Below are 12,012 nucleotides of genomic sequence, written 5' to 3'. Positions count from 1 at the left end.
ACTAAACTGACAACGCTTAGGGCCAAACATGCATTAAAAACATGCAGACAAAGAGGTGTTACATACACACACACACACATAGATATATATTTTTATTTCTTTAACGCCAACACAAGCACACAATGTCCTCCACACAGTCCTCTGAAAGGAAATGATTAGATAAGATGTGTCTTATGTCCTTTTTTTTTTTTTTTTTTTTAAAGGGAGGGGGGGGGGACAAGAGCGAGACAAGAGTGAGAAAATTAGAGAAAAGCAGCGAGACAGAGATAGACAAGAGAACTGCAGAAAGAGAGAGGGAGAGAGAGAGAGAGAGAGAAGTCCTGTTGTATTTATAATGCATGACTAACCCATTTTTAAGACCCACCAGCAAAATACACTCCAACAACATGGTCCCTGTTTGTGTGTGTGTGTGTGTGTTTGTGTGTGTGCATGTGTGTGTGTGAGATGTCTCTACAGTAGACAGTCGACACTTTCAGGTTCCTAAAGTATAAGTTTGTTAGTCTTACATCTGCCTGTATATTTTGTGTGTGTGTGTGTGCTTTCACTTGCTTAATCATGCATGAGGATGAATCTCAGTCTGCTGCTGTGTATAGGAAAAGGACACACACACACACGTACAGTTTCAATCACACCTGATGGCAAGCAACTGTAAAAACTACATTTTCATAAATCTACTGTTACAAAGCAGAGATAAAGGTGACACCTGTCATCGCTCTGTGTGTGTGTGTGTGTGTGTGTGTGTGTGTGTGTGTGAGGGTAAGCCTCAGTGATTGAGTATACTATGCGAGCAGAGGGTATCTGGGAGACTGCCAGGTAGTCACGTGTGCTCTGCGGTTTTTGTGTGTGTGTGTGTGTGTGTGTGTGTGTGTGTGTGTGTGTGTGTGTAATAGCCTGTCTTGTGTGTCCATGCATGCATGTAATGTAGGTGTACGCTCAAATCCAGATGCTGCCAGTCTTGCTGTGGATTGTGAGGTTGTTCTTGAAGGCTGTTTGTGTGTGTGTGTGTGTGTGTGTGTGTGTGTGTGTGTGTGTGTAGGGGGGGACAACAGAGTGCCCTCTAAATGTACTCAATATGCCATCACTAAATCTTTTCCTCCTGAGAATCCAGCATATGTATATATATATATATATATATATATATATATATATATATATATATATATACACACACACACATTCACACCTGCACAGATGTTACTGGGCCAAATGAAGCAATGTTACTTACACACACAGCTATTTCTGATCATAGCTATACATTCATGACAGAGGAATAGGGGACAGTAATACGCACACACACACACACACACCGCTTCAGTTAACAGATATGAAAAAAAGCAGCAGAGATAGAGATAAATGGGAGGCGTTTAGCCTACAACCTGCACCTTTAAGTGATTTATCTCTCACGAGAAATCACCTTTCCACTAAACCTCTCTGGCTGTTGGGCTTCTGTATGGTCAAATGTTATATTTTTTTAAGGGTTTGTTAAGTCAGGATTGCAGGTTTGTGAGAAAAAGAGATTGCATGTAAAATGTGTCACATCAGTTTAATTTCTGAAGAAGGGTAGATTTGCGATAATGTCACATGACCTATTTCCTATCAGTGACAGTCTGATGTAACAGAAAGCAGAAAGTACGTTCAGTATTTGCGTCAGCAACAGGAAGCTTGTTACTATGTGGAGTTAAATTATTTGATAATCATGAGAAAACAACATATAATATATTTTATTTTGTTTTTTTTCAATTACATTAATCATTTAGTCTATGCAAAGTAAAGAATATTGAGAAACACCCATCACAAGTTTTTAGTGGCCCACAGTGATGTCCCAAAGATATTAAAACACTAAATCAATTGTCAGAAGGGTTGCTAATTAATTTCCTGTCGATCCAACAGTAATTGTTTCAACACCCACAGACTCTCGGGCCTGGAGCCGAACCACGTCATCATTTTCATGTCATGATTTTGACTGCATGTTATGATATGATACGGTACTGAAAATCCATAATGAAATAATAAAAGCTGAACATTTCAAATGTCTGGTTGCTAATTGTAAGTAAGGAGGTCAAAGGTCAGAAGTTGGACCCCAGTTAGTAGATGTGACAAACATTTCTGTGTCCTTGTTTAAATTTATGCACTAATTCCTGCAGCTTCCAACTATCATTTTGAGGACCTGCTTAAAACTTCAAAATTGGCAATTTTGAATTCATAGATAAACCAAAGGATGAAGTGTTCTTTTATGATTTGAGAAAATTCTACCTACTTCCTACTGAAAATGAAACTGCAAGCCTGAGAGAAAAGCTTTTCTCACATGAAACATCTGTTCAGCTGCATTTAACTCAACCCAGACTGTGAAAGCCACGGTACGCTGTTGAGGTTTAGCAGCAGGTGATGCAGGAGGTACGGCTGTCAGCTGCTCAGCTGAAGGTGCTGTAATCAGATCTAATAACAACTTGGGAGAGAGAAGATTCAGACGGGATGACTGGAGGAGCGAGATAGATTAAGGTTCTTGGAAATACGGGCTATCCCTGACATACTAATGTGCTTACATTAAGGCACACACTCACACTACTTGGACAAATACAGTGTGTCAGACGCACGTGACTCAGCTGCCTGGTCTCCAACAACTCATTATAGCAGAGGTTACGGAGTCAAATTTCACTCCGTGTGTGTGTGTATGTGTATGATGTGTATGTGGTCAAGGATATGACTATATAACAACTCATCATGTGTGATTAAAACAGTCTGGAGGTCAGCACACGCAAGCAGACAAAAAGCCACAATCACACGTGTCGGGTAATCGTCTCGGTTGTTGTCATTCTGCTGCAGAGCGCTGCTCCCTCTTTTCTAGGAAATAATTTCCTGTGAATCGTCTGAAGAAATCTTCCAGAAATGTATTTAAAGGTGCAGTGTGAAGAATTTAGTGGCATCTAGCTGAACAGACTTAGCAGAAATGGAATATAATATTCGTAAATATGTTTTAATTAGTGTATAATCACATGAAAATAATAATCATGTTTTCATTACCTTAGAATGAGCCCTTTATATCTACACAGGGAGCGGATCCTCTTCCAGAGAGCCCACCATGTTTCTACAGTAGCCCAGAACGGACAAACCAAACACTGGCTCTAGAGACGCATTTTTCGAGTTTCGCAGCCACTGTAGGTTCTTCTACACGCTTGGAAGGGGAGTGTTTTCAGTTGGTTTCAATCTGCAACTTCACAGCTAGATGCAACTAAATCCTACACACTGGTCCTTTAAACAGATTTTATATTCTACCAATTAAAAAGGGCAGCAGGTTTATTACCAGAGTAAACAAGTTTTTAGGGGCTTTGAAGGAATTTTACTAAGTCTGCTTGGAAACCAAGTTAAGTAACATTACACAGTCCAGTGTTTTTTGCCCTGTATGTACAGCCTGTGTGTTTGTATACGTCTGTATATGTGAGCGTGAGAAAGTGTATGTATGGCTTTAGGAGATTGTGTGACTGATAAAGAGGGGAAACAGCCTTATCAGTATGTTGCAGGCGCAAGTTTGGGCGGCACAATTGGGTGTCTCAGTTATTTTAATGAATCAGTTTTATTTTTATTTTCTGTTACTTTTAAAAGGTCTCATCTTTAGGTGGCAATGTGGAGGTGGAGTGAATATCTTCGTGAAGAATATAAAGGTCATATATACTATGATGATTTAAGTGTGTCAATTAACCATGAGACGGCTCAAAAACCCTGAAATATTCTGGTGTACAGCTGATCAAAAGTTGGAATGGTTGTTTAATTTTAATGTGTTTAAGTCTGCTAACTTTGCCAACAACCACAATAAATTAAAAGTTATGTTTCCTTTCTGTGCTACTGAAACCACAAAGTATTTAACACAAGAGCGACACAACAAAACCTCTTAAACCAGATGATGGAATAAATCACAATAATAAAATGTTACAGGGAAGAGCGTGTGTGCAGGACAAAGTCAGGAACAACAAGGACAGCACAGACGTTCACATTAGCATTAGCTAAGCATGTAGACGTGGATGATATACAGACGTGAGAACAAGAGGGGGACCAGGAAATCCCTCGAGACGCAGGTCCACTCAAGATTAAATGAGGCAGTTTTTCTTAAAAGCCCCTAAAGACCAATTTCTCCCTCCGTCTCACACACACCAACTAAAAAACATATATCCTGCTCCCCTCAGACTCATTAACTATTCTGTATGTAGACCTGACTAATGACTTTCACCTGACTAATGACCCCTTACATGCACACACACCTGAGCCACTGTGTGTGTATGTGTGTGTTTTGAGGAATCCTTTGCTCCAGTTACTCCTACAGTCAGCTAGTAGAAAATAAATTTGAGTGGGAAGGGAAGGAGGACAGAGGTCCGAGGAAAAATCTCAGCTGAAACATGTAACTTTAGACTTAATGTAAACAAAGTCACATGCAGCTCGGTCCGAGGGCGGGATCAAGGGGGAACAGCGTGCCAGCCAACAGGGGTAGAGTTAAAACTTTGTTGACCAATGAGTGCAGAGTCTGAAGCTGTAACCATAGAGGGAAGAGCTCACCCTTGTACACTGTAACCCCTGCACAGCGCAGACGGGAGAGAGATCTGACATGTGACTCACACATGCACAATGCTCTCCTGGGATGATAACGATTTGGAAAAGACGCAAGACCCTCAGAAACAGACAGGATGTTCCAAGAGCGCACACGTGCCCAACTCTTCACAACAGACACTGTGCTCAGGCCGACACAAGACAAACTGTTCCCTCTGTTTTTGCCCATGACCACGAGGGAGGCATGAAAAATCTGCATTTGCATGGCAACAAAAGTAACACAGATTTATATCAAACTGGTCACAGTTGCCTAAATCAGGGATCCTCAATCTTTTCAAGCCACTTCAAAGTTGTTCTTGCTGTTTTGTTTTTTTCCAGCCTCATTGGATGAGCAAGGGTGTCAAACTGGGACTCGGTATCACCTACAGAATTGGGAGATTTTAAAAGTCTAACGAGCATGTGAACCTTATTCTGTGCTAGTTTGTAGTCTGTGCAAAGCTGTAATCAAAAGGTAACAAGGTTCAGATTACTTATCTACTATCTACTATTTAAATCCAACTCAACTGCCCCTTACTGGTTTACTTTACTATATCCATACAAAGAACAAAGGTGGCTGATGCAGATCAAATTTAGGGAAATGCTCTTATTTACCTTCTTGCCGAGAGTTAACTGACAAGATTGACACCACTGTTGTGTCTATGTCATAGATATGAAGGCTACAGCCGGCAGCCATTTATCTTAGCTTAGCATAAAGACTGGAAACAAGAGGAAACTGTTAGCCTGGTTAAGTCCAAAGGTAACAAATCCAACTGATAGCACCTCTAAAGCTTACTAATTATTAACACGAAATATTAATTTTCCCAGACCAGTTGCCAGGCAACCAACGGAGTCCTGAACATGAAATAGTCAGATTCATTACCTCACATAAAACGATCGATTGTTGTGTAACACTCCAGTTTTTCTGAAGGAGCTTCAGGGGTTTTGTAACCTTTGGACATACTAGCTATTTTCCCTCCATTTCCGGTCTTTATGCTAAGCTAAGCTAACTAGCTGTTGGCTCCAGCTATATATTTACCATATAGACATAAAAGTGGTCGATCTTCTCATCTAACCATCGGCATCAAAGCGAATAACTGTATTTCACTAAATGTTGAATGATTTTTTAAAAGTTTTCCTCAAAAACAATGACTAATTGTTTTGCACTGATGAAAAACATTTCCCCCCCCCCTACAATATCTACAGGTTCAAGTCATAATGACAATAACATTGCTAGAATAACTGAGGGATTGTGACTGTGGTTAACAGGTACAATAAGAGGAAATTTGGTGTCAGATCCACCTGTGGCTGGGTGACAAGGCATGAAAGCAATAAAAACCTTCGGCACAAAGAGAGGATGTCTTGAGGACATTAAGGTCCAAAATCTCGTGCATTGTTCACTGGTATTTGTTCACTGTTTATTGGTATTTCCCATGTTTTGTTGTTGGCGTTGGGTTGAAGTGCGTGTATGTAATAAAATCCCACAGCTTGTGTTTTTGGCTGATGGTCTCCACTTGTAGTTTATCTGAATGTAAGTTATATGGTGGATTTGTTTCACAGTTTGAGCTGCATGTTTCCAGAGACAGTAGTATACAAGAAGTCATACTGATAAAACTCCTTAAAAAAGACAAAATATCATTATCAGACTTTATTGGGTTCTTTAGCTAATTTTAGTTCTAAGCAGGATCTGATTTTCATTAGTTGCATCAGAACAAACTTTCAGCTGAAACTAATTTAACAGTTAGTGTCGCCTACAACTATACCAAGTCTTAATTACTTGAATGAAACAATCTGTAAAAGAAACTTAATTGAACTAAAATGTCACTGAAAGTTTGGCACTGATGAATCAATGCAGTTATAAATGCAACAATACAGTGTTTTATAGTGCCGGTGTGTGTTTTAGACGCACCTTTATGACGCTTTTTTAACTGAAACGGTCTGTCTAAAACAATTTTTGATTCCCATATCAAATACTTGGCCGAGACTGTTTGGCAGGTAAACAGCTATTGTTTCAAAATTCTTTTGTGCATCTGTGGGGTGTGATCAGGAAGACACGCAAATACCAGAACCTCATGGAGACAATGTCAAAAAGGTCTGAAAAACAGGAAACTTGGGGGGAAAAAAAGAATAGTTCTCTTTTTTACAATGCCATTTGTCCCCATCACAGTTTGTGTTTATTTCCATACTTGTCAATTGTTTGTTTAGCCGTTATAACGTAGCATTGCTTTCACAGAGTATCGTGGCTTTTGTTTGTGTTTAGCATTGTGTTACATTTACACCTGCATCTACAGCTTACTCAATACAGTACAATTAATACAAAAATTGTTTTAATTTAAGTCCTGAGTTTCTTGAGTCATAGATTAGCTTGGGTTTCTCACCATACTCACCAGGCGGAAAAAAAACGAGTCACCCAATGACTTCCTGCTTTTAAACTCTCACTGATGTCACCAGTGATGTCATGGGGGAGGAATTTATTTTACTTAGTTAAATGTTTGGTTTAGTATCAATATGATTTATACTTATTTTTGGCTTGTGATGACAATTATGCTGTGGATGTGTTTTGTGTAAACAATGTTGACTAATACAAGTAGCATTGTCATATACAAGTAGAGCTGCTGCGGTATTGATTTTTTCCTTACCGCACTAATTAGCGAAGCCATTCAAACCACCATAAAAAAAATAAAGATTTAAACCTCAAATGTTATAAAATAATTGGTTCCTAAATACTGTAAACTCATTTATTCCTGTAGTTGTCTATTCTTTATAGCCTCTATAGTCTAAATGTTTATCTTTATTCCAGTGTTGTCATTAAGAGGCCGACTTTGCAGCAGGACTGTTGGTACGTCATTCTTTATGTCAAGCCTGAGAGAATAACTAATGTCCCATCACTTGAGCTGCTCACTCAGCGCAGCGGTGAGGCAGTGATTAGCTTGACTCTGCGGTGGGCATGACGTGACTGCGTTACCGCATTAATGTAGTAACCACGGCAGCAGTTGTTGATATAAAGGAAAGGATACCCCTGCAAGAAATGTGGTTCTGTCTAGCAGATAGGAGGGCCTATTTAGGGGCAGAGATGTTGGTTTAGGAGTGCAGAAATTAGAGGATGACATTGTAGTTGTGTGCACGTGATCATGCCTTAGTTTGAGTTATCCTGAGTTAAGCCAGTTACATTTGATTTACTTTTTTTTTACTCATTTTACTCAAGTCTGAGTCTACCTACTACCACCTTCCTAGCCACTCTGATCAGGCTTCCCAACATTAAACAAAAAATGCAAGTTTGAAAAAAAGAAATAGTTCCTATACAAACAAAAATATACATCACACTGCCAAAATAAAGAGGCAGAAAACCAGCTGATCCAATCTGACAAACAAGATGTGTGATACCAACCCTGAAGCTATACAACACGCTCAAAAACACTTTGAGACACACACTAACACCTACCCAAAGCACTAAAAAATTCAAAAGGGCCGTGTGTGGGGTGTTAAGACAGCCTGCCCTTGTTGATTGGGGCAGGGGGCCCCTAGTGTCCTCTCAGGTATCCGTGTTGTGTTACAGCAGGTAGAAAGAGCATACACAAGCAGACACAATACACACACACACACACACGCACTATTGTGTTTCAGCTCAGCAGCTCTATGCTGATTGCCTTTCACACTGAACAACAGAGCAGCAGCTTTGTCTGTAAACACACACACACACACACGCAGTCTAAAAGGGAACACAAGTGATGCCTCTGAGGGAAAAGTGTCTGGCACATTTGTTTGATCAGTTCAATAGGTTGCCTTCATGGGACGCTACTCACGCAGGTTTTTGGTACTATGTTTGTTTTCCTTCCAGGAAACCGACTGCATATAGACATAACAGGTCTATTTTTAGGGGGAAGGGAATCTTGCACACATTCGATATCCACATCACTTTAGACTTGAGAGTGGAACTAAAACTGAACATCAAGCAGACTCAGAGCCAAACTTATCATAATGCACTGTTAATTGTTATAGCGCAGAATGACTCATCGTCAAGTACGAAAAGCCTTGATGGTGGTGGGGGTGTCGACAATAAGTGGAGGTGGCGGAGGTTGAAAAGCTGGGGATACAGGCTGATGATCGAACTGTGCAAAACCAAATTCCAAGAACCTTCTAGTAAAACCTGAGAAACTGCTTCCATCTTCTGAGGTGCCCCTGAGCAAGGCACTAACCACCTATCTGCTCTTTTTATGGTGCTCGGCGGTAGTAGAAGAAGCCATTTAAAGGTTTGTTCTGTGTCTCTGTATTTAAATTTCATTTACACTGAGCTTGTCATTTATCCCCTTTATGACACATATCTTGTTGATTTGTTTTTTAATGTTGTCAGGTTAGTGATGAGTAAATTCTCTCTGCGTTGCATTTAAATGCTGGGTGAAGTGGTAATGATCTTACTTTATGACTCTCGCGTCTTGTTTTACATACTTGTATGTACTTATGTTTAATGCTTAAGGCTCTAAGGAAAATCCCCCCATCAAGACAAATAAAGTAGTAATAAACACCACCATGCAGTACTTTTCAGGTCACAGCCTTTCAAAGTGGTGCACAACTCTCCCAAATCCTCTTTAAACCAACTTTACTTTCCTCCTGTTCAAAGTAAGGCTTAATTGTGTCAAGATTGTTTAAGTATCATTTAAAAACAGTGTTTAATCTATTTTTTGATCTGGGGAAATATGATTTCAAGGGTGCTAAAACATGTTATATACAAAAAAGGGGGCCGACTGTGTTAAGTTATTAAACCACAAAGCTAATTGCTTTTTTTAATGAACATCAGTGTGTGTCCTGTATGACTCACATCTAGTTTGCTTTTAGCTCCACATGAGGCCCAGTGTGTGCGTACATGTGTATCACGAGCTGCTTTGGAGATGTCTTGATGCAAAAAAGTAAAACTCAATATTCTTTCATGTCTTTCACTGCAACTATTTAAGAAAAAAAGATATCTGAGATGTTGAATTTGTTACTGTAATTTGCTGAGAAAAATGTGCACATTGTAATTTAAAGTTTAAAATCCTGCACTGCATAATTTATATTTATGCTACGTTATTATACTGAAAGACTCTCAGTTACAGAATATTATACGTCTCTGCTAACATCATCTATTTAATTATTTATATAAGGGCGTGTGTTTTGGTGGGATAGTTTTACTGTGTGACCAGTCGACCCATACCACACCACATGGCTCTGAACCAACCAGATGAAAGCATGTGTGTGTGTGTGTGTGTGTTTGCTACTCACCCCATTGTGTGAGGGGCACCCGGCGGTGCTGAGGTGACTGGTTGAAGAACCTGAGTTGGGCGTGTCGTCCTTCTCCCGTGGACTCATGGGATCTGTGTGCGTGCTATCCGACGTGTGTTCTAAGAGATTTGAAGTTCTGTGTCGCAGCACGAAGGCCGGGCCCTCGGGCCCACTCGTCTCTCCTCCGTCCAGCTTGAAATGCTGGACCGACCCCCACCGGAAACTGGAAGGAACTCAGCTGGGACCAAACAGAAGGCTGGATGGTGGATGTTGACGAAATCCAGATGAGACCAAACCTGATTGGACTGAGCGGAAATGGGCGGAAGTTGAAGAGGGAAAAACAGAACAGCAGAACAAGATAACAATGTAAACGTGGGTGACTTACTAACCTGGACTCCACTTAGGAGGAACTGGACTGACACCGTTGATGGTACAGAGCTGGAGAGAGAGGAAGAAAGAGAGAGGGAGACAAAGAGAAGAAGAAGAAGAGAAGAAAATATGGGGAGAGAAGGAAAAAAGTTAGCCTCATTCTGTTTATCCTCAAATTTGAAATTAAAGTAATAATATCTGATCAAAACAAAACAAAACAGTAAAGAAGGAACCCTCACATATTACACAATATTTTTACAACATTCAAGTAATAAGTGTACTGTATAACAGATTCCCAAAGAATAAAAAATACTAGCAAATAATATAACCGATAAATGTGGGACATGGCTTTAAATCAGAGGAATTAAAACAGATATATGGTGTAAAATTTGGGATTTGCATACATATCACAGCAAAAGCATTGGGAAGTCTTTAAATGATGTTTAGCCAAGGCCAAATATATGATGAGTGGAGGCAATACACAAAGTGTCCTGCACATAAGATAAAGATGTCACTTAATCTCTGTCACTCTAAAAATTCATCCACAGTTTTATCTACTAACACCAGTAGCCAATTAGAAGCTGCCAACTCGCTGTCATGGTGAGTTGCTTAGCGACGGGAGGTGTAAAGGACAGGAACAAGCGATTCACACACAGGAAGTAGATGTGTTCCCTGTTGAGAACTTATGATCCCTTTTTTTCATCGTTTCTCTCTGATCACTTCACTGTTTATCTGCCTTGTTATACGTCTATTCACAGGGAAATATCACTTCCTTTAAAATCCCAGTTTGAAAACAGTGTCAAGAGCAAGGTGGGACATTTCCATCGAGATCAAATCAACTTAAAATCGACTACACATCTATATACTCAGACATAAATCATTCAATCAAGTTGGGAGGAAATTCTCATGATGGCAATAGAAGTAAAAGCGTGCAGGTGTTTACCACAACCTGACATTACATGTAAAAACAAACCCACTAAAAGTCCTAAAAGGTACTTCTCTATCCTTATGAAGACATTAGGCTTCCACTGGGATAAACATGCTCATGTGTACCTAGACTGTTTCATATCTGCCTGCTTTTACAGCAACGTGTTTCCAAACACTCAAACTAAAGCCTTAATGTTCCGTAAATGATGAGAACAGCAGCTGCGCATTCATATCAGCATATCTTACATGCTGAGCTCTGTCAGATTTCTCTTTATATCTCCCCTCTCTCTCCCTTCTCACACAGCTCCAAGGGGGTTGGGGGGGGCTGCCAAGTCAATGTGAACATGGGCACTGGACCACTTCATTTAAATCACCCCCTGTGACACACACTTTAGGATTGCACACTGTGGAGGTGTAAGGGTTTGTGTATTCGTCCCGAACCTTTCGGTAAGGATGTTCGGTTGGCTATGACCCAAACAATTACTGAATAAACCACCTGTGGAGCAATAATTTTAGCACTTGAGTTCCACCAGGAACATTTTGACGGTGCACCAGTTAGCTGTAGCATGCTAGCCGGCTTAGCCAACTTGGCCTGGTTAGTCTTATGTAGTGTTGCTGCTGTCATTATTATTAAAATATGTGTCGTAATCCACGTATTTGAACAATATTGCGTCTCCCCCACGTTCCCTTCCCCTCTCTGTGACAGTCGGCTTTTCACTCTGCCTTTGAGCGAAGTTGTTCAGGACAACTATAAACACATTTAATCTCCGACGTGGTCAGACAGCACGTCTTGAGAACCAGTTCTGAGAGTCACCATAAATCAGCACGACACAGCTGTCAGGTGGTGTCCTGACTCCTTGCAAGAAACAGAAAAGTTGTTTTCTTTTT

At 40.2% G+C, this 12,012-nt stretch overlaps 1 protein-coding gene across 1 annotated transcript in view; it reads right to left on the bottom strand.

Moving 5' to 3' along the window:
- adipor2 (adiponectin receptor 2) overlaps positions 1 to 12,012 on the bottom strand; it is a 34,590-nt gene that overhangs the window by 8,409 nt on the left and 14,169 nt on the right. The window contains exons 2-3 of the mRNA XM_044343012.1: positions 10,218 to 10,266; positions 9,829 to 10,133 (exon numbers count right to left, since the gene is read on the bottom strand). Of these exons, the coding sequence (XP_044198947.1) occupies positions 9,829 to 9,915 (87 nt within the window). The 5' untranslated portion in view covers positions 9,916 to 10,133; positions 10,218 to 10,266. The remainder of the gene's footprint in view (positions 1 to 9,828; positions 10,134 to 10,217; positions 10,267 to 12,012) is intronic.

Source organism: Thunnus albacares, chromosome 23 (genome assembly GCF_914725855.1).
Source record: "Thunnus albacares chromosome 23, fThuAlb1.1, whole genome shotgun sequence".
Classification (NCBI taxonomy): Eukaryota; Metazoa; Chordata; class Actinopteri; order Scombriformes; family Scombridae; genus Thunnus; species Thunnus albacares.
Note: the sequence above shows the minus strand (reverse complement) of the source record. Positions and strands in the feature narration are given on the sequence as shown.